Source organism: Mus caroli, unplaced genomic scaffold (assembly GCF_978045245.1).
Source record: "Mus caroli unplaced genomic scaffold, Mus_caroli_1 scaffold_9, whole genome shotgun sequence".
Lineage (NCBI taxonomy): Eukaryota > Metazoa > Chordata > Mammalia > Rodentia > Muridae > Mus > Mus caroli.
This window is the reverse complement of record NW_028227264.1, coordinates 26,281,831-26,305,757: the sequence shown is the minus strand read 5'-3', so window position 1 is coordinate 26,305,757 and position 23,927 is coordinate 26,281,831. Positions and strand designations below refer to the sequence as shown.

The 23,927-nt window shown below is 39.6% G+C and overlaps 1 protein-coding gene across 1 annotated transcript in view; it reads right to left on the bottom strand.

Moving 5' to 3' along the window:
• The window catches only part of Themis (thymocyte selection associated), a 224,716-nt gene that overhangs the window by 153,098 nt on the left and 47,691 nt on the right, over positions 1-23,927 (bottom strand). The window contains exon 2 of the mRNA XM_021174738.2: positions 14,946-15,107. Within this exon, the coding sequence (XP_021030397.1) occupies positions 14,946-15,107 (162 nt within the window). The remainder of the gene's footprint in view (positions 1-14,945; positions 15,108-23,927) is intronic.

Sequence of the window (23,927 nt, the reverse complement as noted above, 5' to 3'; positions counted from 1 at the left end):
TTAGTAAACACACCATATGAATGAACACATTCTCACCATCTTTCTAGCCTGCTTGAAATAATCACCTCATCAAAAAAGGAACAGGACCTCTCAATAGACCTATATTTATATTGGATTAATAATTAATGACTTCCTGACCACAAAATGCCAGGCCCAGATGGGGTTCACCAAAAAGTTCTTATAAACATTTAAGAAAAAAATTATGAAATACACTGTTAATATTCCCTAAAGATAAAAATAGGGTGATACTTTCTGATTTAATCTAGGATAATCCCAACATTATTGTAATGCCAATGTAATAAGATGTAGCAATATAGTTCTCGATGCAGTCATTACTTTAAGTGTAAGAATCCCTCAAAATAACAAATTAAATCTTATGCTGGTAGAAAAAAATTATACTGCATGATCACTGTGTTTTTTATGTACCAATGTAAGAATAATCTGACATTTAAAAATTAATTAATATGATATATCATATATACAAGCTAAAGAAATAAAATCTTATGATCACACTAATAGAACACACTAATAGATGCAGAAAAAGCATTTGATATTATATTCACGGAGTACAAGAAAAATGATAGCACAAACCTCAGCAAGTTAGAACACAAGGGGACTTGCCAACACAATGGAGAGCTTGCTAATTAGATGGTAGTAAAGGAACACACAACTTCTTTCGTCTTATTTTCAAAATTGCACTAGTCACCAATGGTAGTAGGCTCAAACAAAGGTTTCTTTGTTCACAGAGAGCACATTTGTTCATGTAAAACATCTTAAGGAATCAACAACAACAACAACAACAACAACAGCAAATCCTAGTTAGTGTTGGATAAAACCATCCCTGAAGCCAAGGGGGCAATTCCAGCAAGAAAAAAATGGTTATTTTTAAATACATATTTTTGTAAGCAATAGTCAAGCAGTAATTGAAAATTTTAAAATGCCATTAGTATACTTAAAATGATGAGCTGGCAAAATGGTTTAGGAAGCTTATCACCAAACCAGATGACCTGTGTTTGATCCTCAGGATCCATATAAAAAAGAACTGACTCTCACAAGTTGTCCTCTGACCCTTACATGAACATCTTGCCCCATATACACTTCCCCCAATAAATAAATTAATAGGTAGTGAAAAATAAATTAGATATCTCTAAATGCAATGGTTTTAACTATATCAATATACATATTACTTCTCTATGAAGAAGAATATAGAATTCTGAGAAAAGCAAAACTGTCTAAACTAATAGAGTAATATTCTACATTTATGGCTAGAAAGTTTCACTACTGTAATAAAAACTCAAGTCTTCCCACCTAGATCTGTAAATTAATCATAACTCCAGTCAAAATGCTGGGAAGTTATCTTATGAATATTAATGATAACTTACAGTTGATATGAAGAGGCAAAGAATCACAGAATAGGTAACATTTGGAAGAAGAATGACAACTTTAAAAGAGTTACCTGACATCAAGACTTATTACAAAGTAAACAACAGTATAGAAAAGGTGCTGATAGTGAAAGGATTAAAAGACTGAACAATGTGATACAATGTACAGTGCAGTAATGTTTCCATAGAGGTATAACCCACTAAAGAAAACAAAAGAAACCTGATCCAGTAGAGGTATACTTTGCAACAAAAAGGTGCTTGACCACTGTATGCGAGAAGTGAATATAGAACATACAACCTTTTAAATATTAACTCAAAATACAGAGCAGGAAATCCCCCAAATACCAGGTAACTACTTAAGAAGTCATAAGTGGCACTAGATTTGAAGATGAACATTAGATACAGTTGTAAAGCACAATCTAGAAAAAAAACAAAAGATAAATTAGACTTAAAAAACTTCCATGAAGATGAGAATGAAAAGGCAAACCACAGATTTAAGAAAAACTATTAACCAAAGCAAAATGTTATCGAAACTGGACATCACTCGCATACAGAGTGCATAATGTAAGAAAACCCATAGCATAGCTTTTAATGGGCAAAAAAATCTTCAACTATCTCATCAAAGAAAGTTCATATTCTACCTGGGAATTACAGCTTTAAAATATGACTTTAATATCATACACTTGAATGTATAAAATGGCCAAATGCAGACCCTGATAGAGAAAATTCCTGGAGAGGACATGGAACAGGGATGTTCATTCATTGTTCATAGTAGTACAAAATGACATTTTGCAGTACGATCTGGTACTTTTTAAAAATAAACAGACTGTTACTATCTTTACTATGCAGTCCAATAATCAGAGTGGGGAGAATTCACTTTTTTTTTTGGTATGTTTGGTTGGTTGATTTCGGTGTTTTGGATACTAAATCTCACTAAAGTGACCTCTACTTAGGTTTTTTTTTTTTTAATGAACCCAAAACTTCTCTATGTAAATGTAAAAATCTATTAAAATGCAAAGGAACTAAAGTGGAATGCTAAAAAATACTCATTATGGAAAACGTAGACAGCAATGAAAAGTAAGAAACATGAAAAACAAGTGGCAAAATAATAGCACTAAATTCTTTACTATCAGTTATGATATTAACTAAAAGCAGATAATGATTAAACCACACTTAATATGATAGAAGAAAAATATCAAAGCATATACTCTGTGTATCAAAAGAGACTTTAAATTTAAAGACATAAGTAGGTAGAGAGTAAAAATGTAGATGATGGCCTGTACAGTTAGTTGTTAAAAATAAGAAAGCAAAAACATTGAAGAAACTATTTTAAATCAGAAACAATATAGCAAGGCATGTTGGTGCACACTTGTAATCTCAGCTCTCAGTAGGCTATAGCAAGAATATTGTGAAAACAGTAAGCTTGGCTACAAATCAAGACAATGTTTAAAAATAAATTGGGACCAAATTTACATTTTAAAATGTTACTACTATAAAAGGTAACATGAAGTTAAAAGAGACTCTCCACTCAAAACCACTAGCAATTATAAATATAGATACACATATCCCCAGACTCTCAAAGTACATTAAAAAATACACAATTTTAGGAATCCAAATAATACAGGAAGAATGAGGAGGAGGTGAAGGAAAAGAAGAAGAAAAGAAGGAGGAGGATGAAGAGGAGGAGAGGGAAGAGGGGGAGGAAGAAGAGAAAAAGAAGAAAGAAGGAGGAGGAGGAGGAGGAGGAGAAATTTCTTTTTAAAAAGATATATATTATTTGACGTCATATATTCTTTGATGAGCATATTCTACCCCCTGACCCTATCCCACTGACCTCTCTTTTCATGCCCATAAGCTTTCCTGTTTATTCTTTCTTTTCCCTAGATAACTCCTATTTACTTTTATTTAACACACACATACATGATTTTAATAATGGATGGATGCACTGTTGTGAAAGATCAAGTAGAAAAGATCACCTAGGTGGTGTAAATAACTCTATAAATGAACAAGGATCTTTAATGGACTTCTATAATGGTAGAATATATATTCTTCTACACAGAGTATAAAAACAAGTATCAGTATATTTTTAAATTTGAATTTCAGAAAGTATGCCCTCTGATAATTGAATTGAATTAGAAATCAACCATAAGAGGAAACTTGAAGAGTTAAGCAAATAAAACAAGATGTTTTAAATACTTTGCGGGTGTCTTCCTGTTGTTTAGTGTCTTTAAAAAGAAAAAATATATATATTTGTTATGTATAGAGTTCTGGCTGCACATATGCCTGCAGGCCAGAAGAGGGCACCAGATATCATTATAGATGATTGTGAGATACCATGTGGTTGCTGGGGAACACAGGACCTCTGGAAGAGCAGAGAGAGAGAGTGATTGTAACCCCTGAGCCATCTCTACACTGTTTAGTGTCTTTTTCATGCATTTATTCCGTGTTTAAAATTTTTCATTATAGGTATCTTTTATTCCCCTGGTTTGGTTCTGTCAAAAAAAAAAAAAAGAATTTTGAAGCTTTAAGAAATGTGATAGAATTTATAAGTTTCTAAACAGCAACGAGGAGAACAACTTGGTAAACAGACAACTTTAGAAGAAAATCTTTGATAGCCACACAGAAGATTAGAATCTAGACTACATGAAGAACTCAAAATATCTGAACAACTCACTCAATAAATGGACCAATGTAACTAACAGTTTTCAGAAAATGTGTTCAAAATCCTTGGGCATCCAAAAATTACAAAGTCATACAGCATTAAGATTCAACCTTATCCCCACCAGAATGATTATCATTAAGAAGATAAACCACAGCAAGTTCTGGCATGGAAATATCAATGATTACAGCCCCATAGAAATAAATATGAAAGTTCCTCAATAAACTAAGAGGAGGATGAGCATATGACCCAAATACATCAACTCGAGCTACAAGCCCAGAGCCTATAAATGAACAGACTGTAGAGAGGCTGTCATCTGTATGTTTATTGCTGCACTGTCCACAGAAGTCAAGTTATGGAATCATCCTAAGTAGCCATCTACAGAAGGACTGATAAAGAACTTGTGCTGTGCTTGCACAATGGTGCTATATTTAACCATAAAGAATTGCATTATAACATTTGCAGAAAAAAATAGGCACAGCTAAAGATGACGGTGATGTCATTGTTTCCATTTCTCATTTATTTGTGGATCCTAGGTCTTCACACATATATGTAAAATGACATAGGGTGTACATATATGTGCAGTCATATTTTAATAAAGAAGCAAGAGTCGACATGAAATGGGAATGAATGGGAATATAGGAGAGGTTAGAAAAGAAAGGACAGTGAATGTATCCAAAGTACATGACAGAGTCACGGGAATGAAGCCTATCACTATGCATAATAAATATATACCAATAAAAACATGTGTTAAAAGTACCATAGGGCTTTTAACTTTTAAAATATAATTGGAATTTAAATGAAAAGTTTTAATGTGGAAAAAGCATATGTTACTGGTAAGATCTGTGATAAAGGACCTTGATTCTGCTCTTTCCCCTAGTGATAATGAAGAAAAAACATTTATATAGGATCTTGGAGTCTTTTTTGGCAGAGAGCATTCTCTAATCATCCTTAATCACCTCTGTTTTAATTCTGACCCTTACAATAAGGCTCACTTGTAAACATCTTTAAACTTTTTACTCAATTAATGAAAAAAAATCATGCTAAACCCAGCCCAAAGGAAGTTCCAAATAGTGATGACCTTAGACTTCAGCCACTACCCAAGTGTTTTCACTAATCCAATAAGAAACGATTCCTCTGTCTGAAAATTCTGAACATTTAAACTTAGTGAATGTTTATTCTCTACTGAGAATTACAATGATAAATGATTTTGCTTTTGCTCTTAGCCACCTTGTTATCTATTAGATCACGCTAGTCCAACAAACACAAAACTAACTCCAAATACATGTAAAAAGCAATAAGTAAAATAATAAAGGCATAAAAATACTTAAGTTGGGGTGAAAGCACATGCCTCTACTCGCAACATTTTGGAAGCAGGAGCGGGCACTCTTTTGTGTGTTTGAGGACTGTTCTACAAAGGAAGTTCCAAGCCAGAATGGGCTATATAGTGAAACGCTGCACACACACACACACACACACACACACACACACACACACACCACATTCATAAATATATATACATGTGTATATATGTACATATGTGTATATGTATTATATATACACATGTTCACATATGCATTCACATTCACATTCACATACATATGAGGAGAACAATTACATCTAACTTTGCTACTTAGGAAAGTTTTCTATAAAGCCATGGTTCCCAACCTCAGGTTGATGTTAGTCCTACCTTGGGAGCTTTGAAGAATCTTCATGACCAGACTTTGCCCAAACAAATCATGATACCTCCTGCATCACAACTTTCTAATCTCCCTAGATGAGGTCACTGTGCAGCCAAGCTTGAAAACCAGCCATCATTTTGAAAGACCAGGAAGGATATAAAAAATTGGGTAAGCTTTCGGTTCAAAGGGACAGAGAATTGGAGCACTTGCAAGAATCTTCTCATTAATATAACCAGTTTATTTTTACTCTCCAAACATCAGGTCAATTATAACATTCTCTGAAAAGCATTTTCTACTTCCCCAATGATATCAATAAGAATCTTAATGACAGTAATATAAGTTATCACTATTTTTATGAATGTTGCTATAGTCCAGATGCCATAGCAAGCACTTTAATTATGTTTTGATATGATCCCCCACAAAGGCACCAGGAGACAAGTAGGAATATCAGGATTTAACTTTACATACGGTGGGAAAAAAATAACATGTCAAGGTAATTCAATAAAAACATGGTGAAATTGCTTGTAGAACTACAAAATTCATGCTCTGTAACATGACCTACTGATCCTATGCAGCTTCTCACATAGCCCAGGCATACGTTAATCATACTGTAGAGCATATTATATTGTAATGTGTTTGTGGTTTTTCATTTGCTACTCTCTTATTCATCCAATTGACAGGTTTTTTTGTTTTTGTTTTTTTTTAATTTATCCTCAATGTGTATGGTGATAGAACTATGAAGACTGGAAATTAGTAGTGCAGAGCACATATCAACAAATAACTTGACTGGCCAAATCCTGCTAGCCACTCCTTTTTAAAAATAAGAGTGTTTTGAGCTACAACCACGGCCATTGGTTGATGGGTTTGTTACCTGCAGTGACCTTCATAATAAAAGATTGCTGTAGAGTAGTTATGGCAACAATCTGGACACAAAGCCTGAAAATTTACTATCTAGCTGTTTAAAGCAAGTTTGACAGCTCATAGTCTAGAGCACAAGACAAGTAAATCTAATGGCCATCCAATGATACACATGCTGTGGTACCCACACTGTCGGAATGAGGAGACCCAGGTAACCTGCCCCTGTCTCTTTGCATCGCCCCTCCCTGAACCAGAATGGCCAGCACTTCCTTTCCGCAACCTTCTTGCAGCCTTTGAAGAGGGCAGACAAAGGGGAGCTGGAATGTGGCCTCCTGCCTAGCACTGTACACCGCACTCCCCTTTTCTGATAATTCTAACCAATAGCACTTTCCTGGTGTAGATGGCTCTTGCCTTTGAAGGAGGCAAGAGTTAGTATCCTTGATGTGATAAAGCCCACTCCTGAGCTATGGGAAAGAGACAATTAAGTGTTCCCAGACGGCTGTGACTGCTTTGTAACAACACGCTGGCCTCCTATAATGGGATGAGTTACTTCTTCCCAGGTCAAAGAGGTCCTTCTCCAGCTGCGGAATTCCGCCTCTCTGTCTAAACAAATGTTATCAATTTGAAGGACCGCACACCTTTCCCCCTACTCAATCATGTAATGCCAGGCCTTGAGCACCCCAGCGTATGCATCTTCCTATATTTATATCTCAAACCCCTGAACTTGAGCATCGCTTTTCTAACCTGTGCAGCTGGAAGGTCTGTGATCGCACCCACACTCATATAATAAAAACTCTCTTTGTTTAGTACATCAGTATCGCAATTTCTGGCGGTCTTCTGGGGTTCCCATGAACTGGGCATAACATTCTGGGACTCTTCTGGGATTCCTCAGCAGATCTCCAGAGCCTGCAATTGGGAGAGTCTAGTGCCGGCTGGTGAGTGGTGAGTGTCAGTATTTCTGTACTGGATGTGTCTGTTCTGTTCTGGAAAAGCCTCGAGGTGTTTGGAAAAGCAGCAGAGGGTGGCTAGAGCATACTCACTGGAGAGCCACCAATGCAGGGACCAGGGAGACATCCCTGGACTTCCTGAGGGCTTGTCCGGTACCTGTGGGGCGAGTGGGGGTGGGGGGAATTTGTGACGAGGAAGGGCTGCTTTCCTCCTTGCCTCACTTTCACTTTCTGAGGCCAGAGTTTGTGAGTCCTAGTGTTTGGATATATTTTTATTTCCAGTCACTAAGTGGCTACTTCGTGCGTGTGGGTCTGTCTGTTGCGTCCCTTGAAATGTTTTGTTTCATGTTGTACTATACTTTGATATGGGACAGACTGATTCTCACACCCTCAACATTTTAAGCTCATTTTAAGGAAATGAAAACTAGAGTTCACAATCTCTCAGTGGATATGAAGAAAGGGAAAATGCACACACATATACCAGCTCAGAGTGGCCAGCCTTTCTAGTTGAATGGCCGCCAGAGGGGACCTTTCACATCCCTATGGTGTTAGTAGTAGATGACAGAGTGCTCCAAAAAGCATGGGGACACCCAGATCAAGTTCCCTACATAGTGGTTTGGAAGGGTTTGGTTAATGATCGACCACTGTGCGTTAAATCCTTCCTCTTCCCTCCAGCTAACGCTTCTTCATCATGTCGGCCCTGGTGATGGTAGAATGTAAACAGGAAGTCCTCAAACCTCCTGTGCCTCTTCACCTCATTTTATAGGCCACTGCATCGGAAGATGTTCTCTTCCCATCTCCTTACACACAAGTTTCAGCTGCGCAAGCTTCCCACAGGCACCAGCTTTGGCTGTACCAGCTCCATCCCTGCCCATGCTCCCCCTACCCTCAGAGGAGGTGCCACCAGCCTCAATAGTATCAACTTCAAGAATAGGCGGGGGGGGGGGGGGGAGGGGCGGGGGGGGGCTGCACAGGGAGAGGGAAGCAGGCACTCAATGCCTCCTTAGGCTATAGAGCTGGGCAGATTCCACTGTCTTACGCCTAAGGGCAACAGAATCAGCTGACCAACAGGAGAATCAACCCCACCATTATTGGTCCTTCAGTACTGCTTATTTTTATAATTGGAGGAGAGAGAATGCCAGACTCTCTGACTATGCTAGAGAGCTCATTGGTCTCTTAGACAATATCCTTTTTACCCATCACTTGAAAATGATTGTCAGCAGCTCTTACAGATCCTCTTTACAACTGAGGAAAAGAAACGCATCATATTGGAGGTCCAAAGAATGTTCCAAGTCCTAAGGGCACTCCACCCCAGAACCCTGTTGACATAGACAAAAGATTTCCCCTCAGGAGACCGCTTGGGGCTACAATACCGGTGAAGGGTGGGAGCATTTCCGAGTCTATCACCAACCTCTAATGGCAGGTCTCAGGTCAGCCACTCATCAACCCAAATTTGGCTAAGGTTTATGATGTCAGACTAAAGGATGATAAAGGCCCAACAGAGTTTCTCAAGCAGCTTATGGACACGTTCTGCCATTATACACACCTAAACCCTGAGGAGACTGAGAATTCTAACACAGTAGCGCTGGCATTTATAAATCAGTCAGCACCCAGCCATCAGAAGGAAGTTTCAGAAGTTAGAAAGACTAAGAGAGAGAAATCATTGAGAGATTTAGTGGAGGTTGTGGAGAAGGTATAGTAGGGAGACTATTGATGAAAAGAAGATTAAGACAGAGAAGCTAATAAACAGAGATCTAGCCAAAGTCCTTCTTGCCAATAGTAATCCAAATTAGAGAGAAAGGAAGTGCCAACTTCAAAATATTGCTGAGGGGAAAAAGCCTAGAAAAGGTTGTCAACCAATCTTAGCTAAGAACCATTGCACCTGTTGTAAGTAAGAAGGATACTGGACTAGAGAATACCCAAAGAGAAAGCCAAAGAATAAGACTATAGTCACCAAGAAAAAACAAAAGATTGAGAGAGTCGGAGAACAGACCCCTTCCCCAAGCCAGGGTAACCCTTAGAGTGCAGGGAAAGCCTCTGGAATTCCTGGTGGATATTGGAGCTTAACCTTCAGTGCTTGTAAAGGCTGAAGGGCCATTCTCTACTAAGAAGTCCTGGGTCTAAGGGAACACAGGCACCAAATAATATTCATGTACTACCCGAAGAACAGTGGACTTGAGAATGGGATGGTAACCCATTCACTCATAGTCATCCCTGAGTGCCCCTACCCCCTACTGGGGAGAGATCTCCTAGCTAAAATGAGGGCCCACATACATTTTAAACCTGGGAAAGTCCAGTTAATAGGTCAGAACAGTGATCTGATCCAGGTGTTGACACTTGACTTGGCCTCTGAGACTGAATATAGACTATACAAGGTAGCCCTAGAAGGACAGAAACATTTCCAATAAAGACTGAGACTACTACAAAGGTAGTAGCTAAGAAGCTGCTAGAGGTTATCTCACCCAGGTGTAGATTCCCTATATGATAGGGTCAGACAATGGACCAACATTTGTGTCCAAGGTAAGCCAAGATGTAACAAGATTGAATGGAGCAGACTGAAAATCACATTGTACATACTGACCCCAAAATTCAAGACAGATAAAAAAGATACACAAAACATTAAAAGAGACCTTAATTAAATTGATCATGGAGACTGGTGGAGACTGGGAGATGCAACGCTCCTTCCCTTCGTCCTGTATCAGGTGAGGAACTCTCCTTATTGAATGGGATTAACCCCTTGAGATTAAATATGGTGTCCCAACCCCCATTGTACCTAACCTTCAGTTGACAACTATTACAAAATTAAAAGATGATAAATTAATAACTAAGACCAGAGCAATCAAGTGGACTCACAAGTATGTTTGATCCAAATTGTATGCCCTTTATGAAGCAGGCCCAAATCCGGAACCACACAAGTTTCAGCCAAGAGACTGGGTCTACATTCAGAGATTTCCCTGGACATGCTGGAGCCCAGATGGAAAGGACCTTTGATTCCCCCTTCCTGGAGGAAGAATGCCAGATTCCACAGTTGCCGAAATGGAAAGTTCAAAAGAGCACCAATCCTTTCAAGTTAAAACTAACCTGGTCTTGAGCCTACTGTTTTTGTTAACTATATGTACTACAGCTCCTAACCCACATAAGCCTGTTGACCTATCCTGAGACTGGCTATATCATTTCCAACTAGCCTGTATGCAGAGGCTACTTGGGACACCCTGGCTTCCATATTTGGCCTTTGATTTGTGCTGGCTGGCTGATAACTCATGGCCTGACACTTAACAGACTTTACGAGATTCATACCCCAAGTGTAGTTGAGACTTTTTATATATGTCGTGGGGTGGGGAAAGAGCTGCCACGGGTGGGGTCCTGAACAGTTCTACTGTGTTGCTTGGGGACACGAAACACCAGTCACAGGGTACCGTGAGTGGAGGTGTCAAAGAAGACCTTATCATGTGGCCACCAGCTTCACATTGTCATAGGCAGCAACCCAAGATTGTTTTTATGTTAGACTCTTGATGAGGCCAATTGCAAATCCTCTGCCAATAGCTGAAAGACCAAATCAGGCTTTGACAACCCCCAAACCTGTGTTAATACCATCCCTCTGACTAGTGACTACTTTATTCCTAGTCACCCAATTGCAGGGATCTTCAGTTCCAGAACTTTTCCTGAAACACATAGAACCAGTAGACCCCCTCCAGTCAATAATGTTAAAGAACTTCCAAATTTAACTGTCTCCCAACCAGAACTTACCACCTCTTGTTGGTAATGTTATAAGGCTAGACCCCCTTTTATGAAAACATTACATTAATAGCTAGATATAATGTGTCTAAAAGAGATACTACATATAGATGGTCACAAGAAGGTCCAGCTTTAACCTTGTAGACCATATCAGGGCAAGGTACCTCCCTGGGGAAGGTCCCTCTGTTACAACAGCACCTCTGCAATTAAACCAATCCCACCATTCATTCCAAATAGACTATTCCCCCAGAACAAACATGGTGGTCTTGTTCAATGGGACTGACCCCATGTGTGCATGGAGAGGTCCTTAACCTCTACCTTCAAAGAGTTCTATATTCTAGTCCAGTTAGTACGCTGTATAGCCCACTATTCAGAAAAGACAGTGCTGAGAACTCTGGTAGGACATGTTGAAAGAGACCTCATGAGACAGAAAAGGGAACCCATCTCCTTAACCTTAGCTGTAATCCTAGGGACAGGACTAACCAGAGCAGGCACTGTGATAGCTACACTGACTTTACAGAAAAAGAATTACAATAACTTAGAGTCAGACATAGATAAACGTATCCAACACCTAGAAAAATCCATCTCACACTTGTAGCATAACATGGACTTTTTGGCAAAGGCAGTACTAGAAAATGGATAGGGATTAGACTCAGTGTTTCTGCTACTAAGAGGGCTATGAGCCACTTTGTGTGAGGACTGTTGTTTCTATGTCAACCATTCTGAAGTTATTCGAAAATCATTAGCCAAAGTCAGAGAGAGTATAGATAGGTGCCAAAGGGAACAGGAAAGTTCCAAGAGTTGGTACCACTCGCTCTTCAATTCCTCCCCTGGTTAGCAACTCTCATCTTCACTCTTGTGGGACCTCTAATCATCATTTTACGACTCCTCAATTTTGGGCCATACATTATCAATACATTATCAATAAGCTTTGTCAATATATGAAGCAGAGGCTGGGAACTATTCAACTGATGATAATGAGGTTACAGTATTAACAAATTAGCACAGACAACCCAGATTTCGGAAAGACCAAGATTGGCCTCTAAAGTTACTAGCAGAGGGAGGAGTAAAGAGACACAGGTAACCTGCCCTCACTTCTGCGAATTAAATCCTGCACTCTCTTGTCCCTATACTGAGCCAGAATGACCAGTATCGCCTTTCCCTAACCCACCTATGGCTTTTGAACAGGGCAGACAAAGGGGAGCCCAACCTGGCCTCTGTGTCTGGCACTTAACATTACACTCCCTTTTTTGTAATAATTCTAACCAATAGCTTTTTTCCGGTGTAGATGGCTCTAAAGATGCAAGAGTTACTATCCTTGATTGATAAAGCCCACTCTTGAGCTATGAGAAAGAGACAATTAAGTGTTCCCAGACAGCTTTGACCACTTTGTAACAACATGCTGGCCTCCTATAATGGAATGAGTTAGTTCTTCCTAGCTCAAAAAGGTCCTTCTCCAGCTGCTGGATATTGCTTCTCTCTAAACAAATGTTATCAGGTTTGAAGGACGGCACTCCTTTTCCTCTACCCAGTCATGTGATATATATATATATATATATATATATATATATATATATATATATAATCCCTAGACTCAAGTGTCACTCTCCTAACCTATGGAGTAAAAAGGACTGTGATCTGGGTCCACACTTGTATAATAAAAACTCTCTTTGTTTATTACATCAGTATCACAATTTCTGGTGGATTCCTGGGGTTTCTGCAAACTCAGCACAACAGGAACATTAGAAAAATATATATGAGTAGGATGTAGGGCAACCAGTTCCTACAGGTTGGAACCTGTAGGTGTTGGAAACCTTGGTATCCTTACCTAGAAAAAAAGGAGCAACCACATCAGTGAGATCATGTGCACAGCAAGAAAGGCAAGTGACTATTTAAATAGTAGAATGGATATGTTTATGTAACGCTATATGATTCTATATACTTCATGAAAATGTAGTTTGATTTATTTTTATCATTTTATTGGAGAGGGATATATGGGCAGGGTCCTGTTATATAGTCCAGCTTGGCCTTGAAGTCATGATATTCCTATCTCAAAGTACTGGAATCATACACATTCAACAGATTTCCTGACTCTCATTCAACCATCTAGAGATACACATGGCAAAACGCACTTCTGGAAAACAGCAGTTCTGGGTGTTATTGCACAGTAAAGTAACTACTGTTAACGATTATAAATTGTACATTTCGAAAAAGCTGATAGGTTCTTACAATTTTCACCATAAGAAAAAAACTAAATAAATGATAAGACATGGATATTTATCTCTATTTAAATATTATGTATAGATGCACTATGAAAATATTACATTACTTCATTAATGTGTTTATGTTGCTATGTAACAATTAAAAATAAAGTAACTTTAAAGAAACACTAAATAGTTATTTGTTAACTAAAATGACTAGTTCCTAGTAAAAGAAGAAAGAAAATGCATAACAGTTTGTCCTTTGTAGATATGGAATTGATTGACCTATAGGAATCTTACCTTCTTCAACCCACACAACACACAGCCTAGTTTGCGAAGTTAGCACCATTGCAAACTTGTAATTCTAGCACTCAGCAGCCCAGGCAGGACACTCTTGAGTTCAATGTCAGTCTGGATTACTTGGTGAGAAACAATAGCAGCAGCAGCAGCAGCAGCAACAACAACAACAACAACAACAACAACAACAAGAGAAATGTTGCAGTGTGGGGCTGGTATAGACCATGCCGCCACTGAGGTAAGCTGCAGCTTTCCGACTTGTTGGGCTTCTTTTTGAAGTGACAACTGCCCTGCTCTTCTGCTACCTGCTGAGAGGCTAAACCTGTTTTCCTGAGAATTTCCTGAATGAGGGGCCAGCCTGGCGACCAGAGCTGACGAAATGGCTCCAGGCACCAAATGTGGAGCTGGCAGACTAGTGCTAACAACTTGGCAACAATACATCAAGAAGCCTGGCATGGTTGGGGTGGGGGGTGGGGTGGGGGATAGGCCTTCCCCCTTATAAGCACGATCTCTTGGTCTCCATTAATCTCTCGCAGTCTACATCTTTTTCAGCCCCAGCCTGCCTCCCAGGTTTACCCAGTTGATATTGGCCACGGGCCAGTATGCAACATTGCAGGATATTTGATCACATTTGATCAGATTGTGAACTGGTAAAACTTTGTAGTGTGGCTCAGCCCTTGTACATTCCTTTAATCCAAGAGCTAAATAAAGTCTAGGTTAAGAGTCAGAGCTGGCCAGGCGTGGTGGCACACGCCTTTAATACCAGCACTCAGGAGGCAGAGGCAGGAGGATTTCTGAGTTCGAGGCCAGCCTGATCTACAAAGTGAGTTCCAGGACAGCCAGGGCTATGCAGAGAAACCCTGTCTCGACCAGTGGACAGAGAGTGAATATAAGTAAACAGAAAGTAGGGATCTTAAGCTGGGAGGTATTTAAGACAATATGAAGGAGAAGAAAGAACTTTTTCCTTCTAGGATGCTGGTGGAGTAGGAAGATCAGCTGGGTGCTTTCTTGGCCTCTCTGAGCAAGGAGGCTTTCACCACAACTCCTGGCTCTTAAATCTTCATGTGCTAAAATCAAACAGCTAGGATTTTTGTTTTTTAAAACAACAGAGAAATGACCACTATTATATTCATATGGAAAGCTATCATTTCTGTTTTCTGTGAAGTAGATGCAATCGACTATACCTGGAAAATTCATGGGCAGCTCAAAAGGCTTCAGAGACTCAGAACCTCCAATAGCGCCCTCACAGATTTCAGCCATCATCTTCTTAATTTTGAGACCGGTGATTTTAATCACTTCTCCTGTTGACAAACAGCATTCATTGCCAAACATCTCATAAACAGACCCTGAGAAGAAAGAAAATAAACTTTAAAAAAAAAAAAAAAGGTTCAACAGTGAAGAACAAAACAGATGTGCATTGCCTCTAAACTGTTCTTACTCAGTTTCTTCCTTAGCTAAACAGAAATTTAACCTGACTATCAAAAATGTACCATGCACCAGGAAACACACCCCTCCCCAGCCAGAATATTTGGTACATTTTACCAGGTCAAAGAATTAGCCCGTATAAGTCAGCAGCAATTATAGCCTTGTTTGAATATGTACTGCAAACAAGGCTATAATGGAATCCAAGACCCAAAGTCTGAGTAATGTGTATACCAGGACTTCATACCAACAGCTTCCTATTTATTTTTCAGATTTGCTTCTTGTCATCAACATGATTTTAAGTTTTCTTGCCCATTTTTATCTGTTGCTTCTTGACAAGCTGGAGACGATACTCAATACCTTTATGGCAATAGGTGGCAGACCAACCCAGCAAAACAGAAAAGAATCACTTCGGTTCAGGATTTCAGCCTCCTTGACAAACCTTTCATCCCAGATGCTAATGTTAAGGCTTTTGTTCATTTATGTTCTTCCTGTGTCTCCTACTACAAGGAGAACAGGCAGGGGAACAATCAGATCTGAGCTCCAGACAGATGAGTGGCTATAGTTCTGGAGAGTCGGCACTAGTCTAAACAGATCTCGCGGCATATTTCCTGAAATATAATTGTGTCACAAATGAAGGGTAACTCACAACTGGTGTAAAGAACATTACACAACTGCAGGCAATCAAATAGGATAGCAATTTGTCCCTTCCTCCGTGGTGGCTCAAAGCTTCTTGACCATACTAAATGTAAGGTTATAAGGACAAAATGCTAGTTTTGTCTGCTTTTTTGAGTTGTTCTCTTTTGAAAAATAAACTCTCTTTTTTCCTTTCTTCTTTAGTGTTTAGTCTGCTAAGATATTATAACCCTTTCACAGCATTCATGGTTTTTGTAAATGTTTCTAAAGTTGGAATTTTCACCTATTTCAAAATGTTCTGATCATGTCTGTGTCTCAACATGTATCACAATCAAAGATATCTGAAGGGACTTGATATGCATAGGGACATTTACACAGAGGCGTGGCCACCACTAGGTAACCAAAGAAACAACTGTCCATCAGACAGAGAGCAACAGAGACAGAAAGAGACAAAAACAGAGAGACTATGGCGAGTAGTTACTTTCGTGGTTACAAACAAAATGGTAGTCACACATTAAAAAGCAATTTTCTGTGTTAGCATTTGTATGATGTTCTTATCCTAATATTAACAAGAAGCTAGAGGCTCTTCCGGTCAGAAAAGGACCGGGGCAGCTAGGGTGCAGGGTCTGCTGACACTCACCAGCTACCCACAACACCCTCCACAGGATCTTAAGACTTCTGGTGAGTGGAACACAGCTTCTGCTCCAATCCAATTGCGCGCGGGACCTGAGACTGCATTAGTTAGGGAAGCAGAAACCGGCCTGAGTAGGGCCACAGGCCTCATCCGGCCGGATCAGCACCGGGGAAGCTAGAGCTCAGGGTCGCCTGACACCCGCCAGCTACCCACGACCCCCGCCACAGGATTTTGAGACTGCTGGTGAGTGGAACACAGCTTCTGCTCCAGTCCAATCACGCGGGACCTGAGACTGCTCTGGTTGGGGAGAGAGAAATCCGGCCTACATAGGACCACAACCCTCTTCCAGTCAGATAAGCACCAGGGTAGCTAGGGCGCAGAGTCGGCTGACACTCTCCAGCTACCCACAACACCCACCACAGGATCTTAAGACTTCTGGTGAGTGGAACACAGCTTCTGCTCCAATCCAATTGCACGCGGGACCAGAGACTGCATTAGTTAGGGAAGCAGAAAACCGGCCTGAGTAGGACCACAGGCCTCTTCCGGCTGGACCAGCACCGGGGTACCGCCAGCTTCCCACGACCCCCGCCTCAGGATTTTGAGACTGCTGGTGAGTGGAACACAGCTTCTGCTCCAATCTTTAAACAGTGACAACGATAACAACTAACCCCAGAGATTACCAGATGGCGAAAGGTAAACATAATAATCTTACTAACAGAAACCAAGACCACTCACCATCATCAGAACCCAGCACCCCCACTTCGCCCAGTCCAGGGCACCCCAACACACCGGAAAAGCTAGACACGGATCTAAAAGCATATCTCATGATGATGGTAGAGGACATCAAGAAGGACTTTAATAACTCACTTAAAGAATTACAGGAGAACATGGCTAAAGAGTTACAAGTCCTTAAAAAAAAACAGGATAACACAATCAAACAGGTAGAAGTCCTTAAAGAAAAACAGGAAAACACATCCAAACAGATGATGGAAATGAACAAAACCATACTAGACCTAAAAAGGGAAGTAGACACAATAAAGAAAACCCAAAATGAGGCAACACTGGAGATAGAAACCCTAGGAAAGAAATCTGGAACCATAGATACGAGCATCAGCAACAGAATACAAGAGATGGAAGAGAGAATCTCAGGTGCAGAAGATTCCATAGAGAACATCGGCACAACAATCAAGGAAAATGTAAAATGCAAAAAGATCCTAACTCAAAACATCCAAGAAATACAGGATACAATGAGAAGACCAAACCTACGGATAATAGGAGTGGATGAGAATGAAGATTTTCAACTCAAAGGACCAGCAAACATCTTCAACAAAATTATAGAAGAAAACTTCCCAAATCTAAAGAAAGAGATGCCCATGAACATACAAGAAGCCTACAGAACTCCAAATAGACTGGACCAGAAAAGAAATACCTCCCGACACATAATAATCAGAACAACAGATGCTCTAAATAAAGATAGAATACTAAAAGCAGTAAGAGAAAAAGGCCAAGTAACATATAAAGGCAAGCCTATCAGAATTACACCAGATTTTTCACCAGAGACTATGAAAGCCAGAAGATCCTGGACGGATGTTATACAGACACTAAAAGAACACAAATTCCAGCCCAGGCTACTATACCCAGCCAAACTCTCAATTAACATAGATGGAGAAACCAAAGTATTCCACGACAAAACCAAATTCACACATTATCTCTCCACGAATCCAGCCCTTCAAAGGATAATAACAGAAAAAAAACAATACAAGGACAGGAACCACGCCCTAGAAACAACAAGAAGGTAATCCCTCAACACACCTAAAAGAAGACAGCCACAAGAACAAAATGCCAACTTTAACATCAAAAATAACAGGAAACAACAATTACTTTTCCTTAATATCTCTTAATATCAATGGACACAACTCCCCGATAAAAAGACATAGACTAACAAACTGGCTACACAAACAAGACTCAACATTTTGCTGCTTACAGGAAACTCATCTCAGAGAAAAGGATAGACACTACCTCAGAATGAAAGGCTGGAAAACAATTTTCCAAGCAAATGGCATGAAGAAACAAGCTGGAGTAGCCATTCTAATATCTGATAAGATTGACTTCCAACCCAAAGTCATTAAAAAAGACAGGGAGGGACACTTCATACTCATCAAAGGTAAAATCCTCCAAGAGGAACTATCAATCCTGAATATCTATGCTCCAAATACAAAGGCAGCCACATTCATTAAAGAAACTTTAGTAAAGCTCAAAGCACACATTGCACCTCATACAATAATAGTGGGAGACTTCAACACACCACTTTCACCAATGGACAGATCATGGAAACAGAAACTAAACAGGGACACAGTGAAACTAACAGAAATTATGAATCAAATGGATCTGGCAGATATCTACAGAACATTCTATCCTAAAACAAAAGGATATACCTTCTTCTCAGCACCTCATGGTACCTTCTCCAAAATTGACCACATAATTGGTCACAAAACAGGCCTCAACAGATATAAAAATATTGAAATTGTCCCATGCATCCTATCAGATCACCATGGACTAAGGCTGATCTTCAATAACAAAATAAATAATAGAAAGCCAACCTTCACGTGGAAACTGAACAACACTCTTCTCAATGATACCTTGGTCAAGGAAGGAATAAAGAAAGAAATTAAGGACTTTTTAGAGTTCAATGAAAATGAAGCCACAACATACCCAAACTTATGGGACGCAATGAAAGCATTTTTAAGAGGAAAACTCATAGCTCTGAGTGCCTCCAAAAGGAAACTAGAGAGAGCACACATTAGCAGCTTGACAACACACCTAAAAGCACTAGAACAAAAGGAAGCAAATTCACCCAAGAGGAGTAGACGGCAGGAAATAATCAAACTCAGGGGTGAAATCAACCAAGTGGAAACAAGAAAAACTATTCAAAGAATCAACCAATCAAGGAGCTGGTTCTTTGAGAAAATCAACAAGATAGATAAACCCTTAGCCAGACTCACTAGAGGGCACAGGGAAAGCATCCTAATTAACAAAATCAGAAATGAAAAAGGAGACATAACAACAGATCCTGAAGACATCCAAAACACCATCAGATCCTTCTACCAAAGGCTATACTCAACAAAACTGGAGAACCTGGATGAAATGGACAAGTTCCTAGACAGATACCAGGTACCAAAGCTGAATCAAGATCAGGTTAATGATCTAAACAGCCCTATATCCCCCAAAGAAATAGAAGCAGTCATTAATAGTCTCCCAACTAAAAAAAGCCCAGGACCAGATGGGTTTAGTGCAGAGTTCTATCAGACCTTCAAAGAAGATCTAATCCCAGTTCTTCACAAACTATTCCACAAAATAGAAACAGAAGGTACTCTACCCAACTCATTCTATGAAGCCACAATTACTCTGATACCTAAACCACAAAAAGACCCAACAAAGATAGAAAACTTCAGACCAATATCCCTTATGAATATTGATGCAAAAATCCTCAATAAAGTTCTTGCTAACCGAATCCAAGAACACATCAAAACAATCATCCATCCTGACCAAGTAGGTTTCATCCCAGGGATGCAGGGATGGTTCAATATACGGAAATCCATCAACGTAATCCAGTATATAAACAAACTCAAAGACAAAAACCACATGGTCATCTCCTTAGATGCGGAAAAAGCATTTGACAAGATCCAACACCCATTCATGATAAAAGTCTTGGAAAGATCAGGAATTCAAGGCCCATACCTAAACATGATAAAAGCAATCTACAGCAAACCAGTAGCCAACATCAAAGTAAATGGTGAGAAGCTTGAAGCAATCCCTCTAAAATCAGGGACTAGACAAGGCTGTCCACTTTCTCCATACCTATTCAACATTGTACTTGAAGTCCTAGCCAGAGCAATTCGACAACAAAAGGAGATCAAAGGGATACAAATTGGAAAAGATGAAGTCAAAATATCACTTTTTGCAGATGATATGATAGTATATATAAGTGACCCTAAAAATTCCACCAGAGAACTCCTAAGCCTGATAAACAGCTTCGGTGAAGTAGCTGGATATAAAATTAACTCAAACAAATCAATGGCCTTTCTCTACACAAAGAATAAACAGGCTGAGAAAGAAATTAGGGAAACAACACCCTTCTCAATAGTCACAAATAATATAAAATATCTTGGCGTGACTCTAACTAAGGAAGTGAAAGATCTGTATAAGAAAAACTTCAAGTCTCTGAAGAAAGAAATTCTAGAAGATCTCAGAAGATGGAAAGATCTCCCATGCTCATGGATTGGCAGGATCAACATTGTAAAAATGGCTATCTTGCCAAAAGCAATCTACAGATTCAATGCAATCCCCATCAAAATTCCAAATCAATTCTTCAACGAATTAGAAAGTGCAATCTGCAAATTCATCTGGAATAACAAAAAACCTAGGATAGCAAAAACTCTTCTCAAGGATAAAAGAACCTCTGGTGGAATCACCATGCCGGACCTAAAGCTCTACTACAGAGCAATTGTGATAAAAACTGCATGGTACTGGTATAGTGACAGACAAATAGACCAATGGAATAGAATTGAAGACCCAGAAATGAACCCACACACCTATGGTCACTTGATCTTCGACAAGGGAGCTAAAAACATCCAGTGGAAGAAAGACAGCATTTTCAACAAATGGTGCTGGCACAACTGGTTGTTAACATGTAGAAGAATGTGAATCGATCCATTCCTATCTCCTTGTACTAAGGTCAAGTCTAAGTGGATCAAGGAACTTCACATAAAACCAGAGACACTGAAACTTATAGAGGAGAAAGTGGGGAAAAGCCTTGAAGATATGGGCACAGGGGAAAAATTCCTGAATAGAACAGTAATGGCTTGTGCTGTAAGATCAAGAATTGACAAGTGGGACCTCATGAAACTACAAAGCTTCTGCAAGGCTAAAGACACCATCAATAAGACAAAAAAAACCACCAACAGATTGGGAAAGGATCTTCACCTATCCTAAATCAGATAAGGGACTAATATCCAATATATATAAAGAACTCAAGAAGGTGGACTCCAGAAAGTCAAATAACCCCATTAAAAAATGGGGCTCAGAACTGAACAAAGAATTCTCACCTGAGGAATACCGAATGGCAGAGAAGCACCTGAAAAAATGTTCAACATCCTTAATCATCAGGGAAATGCAAATCAAAACAACCCTGAGATTCCACCTCACACCAGTCAGAATGGCTAAGATCAAAAATTCAGGTGACAGCAGATGCTGGCGAGGATGTGGAGAAAGAGGAACACTCCTCCATTGTTGGTGGGATTGCAAGCTTGTACAACCACTCTGGAAATCAGTCTGGCGGTTCCTCAGAAAATTGGACATAGTACTACCGGAGGATCCAGCAATACCTCTCCTGGGCATATATCCAGAAGATTTCCCAACCGGTAAAAAGGACACATGCTCCACTATGTTCATAGCAGCCCTATTTATAATAGCCAGAAGCTGGAAAGAACCCAGATGTCCCTCAACAGAGGAATGGATACAGAAATTATGGTACATTTACACAATGGAGTACTACTCAGCTATTAAAAAGAATGAATTTATGAAATTCCTAGCCAAATGGATGGACCTGGAGGGCATCATCTTGAGTGAAGTAACACAATCACAAAAGAACTCACACAATATGTATTCACTGATAAGTGGATATTAGCCCAAAACTTAGGATACCCAAGACATAAGATACAATTTGCTAAACGCATGAAACTCAAGAAGAATGAAGACCAAAGTGTGGACACTGTGCACCTTCTTAGAATTGGGAACAAAACACCCAGGGAAGGAGTTACAGAGACAAAATTCGTAGCTGTGATGAAAGGATGGACCATTTAGAGACTGCCGTATCCAGGGATCCATCCCATAATCAGCTTCTAAACGCTGACACCATTGCATACACTAGCAAGATTTTGCTGAAAGGGCCCAAATATAGCTGTCTCTTGTGAGACAATGCCGGGGCCTAGCAAACACAGGAGTGGATGTTCACAGTCAGCTATTGGATGTATCACAGGGCTCCCAATGGAGAAGCTAGAGAAAGTACCCAAGGAGCTAAAGGGATCTGCAACCCTATTGTTGGAACAACATGATGTACTAACCAGAACCCCGGAGCTCTTGTCTCTAGCTGCATATGTATCGAAAGATGGCCTAGTCAGCCATCAATGGAAAGAGAGGCCCATTGGACTTGCAAACTTTATATGCCCCAATATAGGGGAATGCCAGGGCCAAAAGAATGGGAATGGGTGGGTAGGGAAGTGGGGGGCGCTATGGGGGACTTTTGGGATAGCATTGGAAATGTAATTGAGGAAAATATGTAATAAAAATATTATTAAAAAAAAAAACAAGAAGCTAGAGGACAGGGGAGCTGCTAACAGCCTAGGTGGACTTGAACCTCCCGAGCAGAAGTCGAACCTGTAAACAGTACCATCCTGTGCCGAGAACATCAGCTTGAAGATTAGTTTGTCTGGTGCTTGAGCTTTTTGTATCTGAGCCACAGCCCCCTTTAGATTTCCCATACCTTTCTCTTAACTACTTATGTTTTGATACCTTAGTTAACCTTACTACATGGAGTTACAAGTTTCAAGTACTTCATGGAATAAACTGAAGTATAAGATAAATAATTTTTAAAAACATGGCAATATTTTGTCAGTCACCTCAGAACACATATTTGCTATGATAAATCACATACTAACATTTTATACCACTATTATATCATCCTGTATTTAACTTTTTTTTTGTTTGTTTGTTTTTTTGTTTTTTTGGTTTGGTTTGGTTTGGTTTGGTTTGGGTTTTTCAATATAGGATTTCTCTGTGTAGCCCTGGCTGTCCTGGAACTCACTTTGTAGACCAGGCTGGCCTCGAACTCAGAAATCCGCCTGTCTCTGCCTCCTGAGTGCTGGCATTAAATGCGCCACCACCACCCAGATTGTATTTAACTTTTTATGAGTTTAGTTCTTATTATTTTCAACTCAAGTTTAAGGTCCACTGGGACAAATATATTACATTATATTTTTGTATGATTACAGTACACCCTTTTCACTCAGTCAGTAAACCAAGTATGTTACGCCTTATGATTGGAAGTATGTATCAGGAATATATATATATATATATATATATATATATATATATATATATATATATATATATCAGGAATATACATATATATATGATTCCTGATCCACAGAAGCCTGGTCCTGCAAAGAGTGAATAGGTACACAGACCATTTCAAAAGAAGAGGAAGAAGGCATAGTATATATATGAAATGCAGGGTGTTGTGAAGTCTCAGAGGCATTTATTTCCAAAGGAAAAAGATAAGGAGAAGGAATTGAAGGAATTCAGAAGGAGACTACGGCCAATGTGGGCTTCAAAGGATGAGTCACGTGATACAAGGATAGACAAAGGGAACAGCATTGGGAGGGCACAAAGATGCAAAAAGAAACTTCTGGAAACT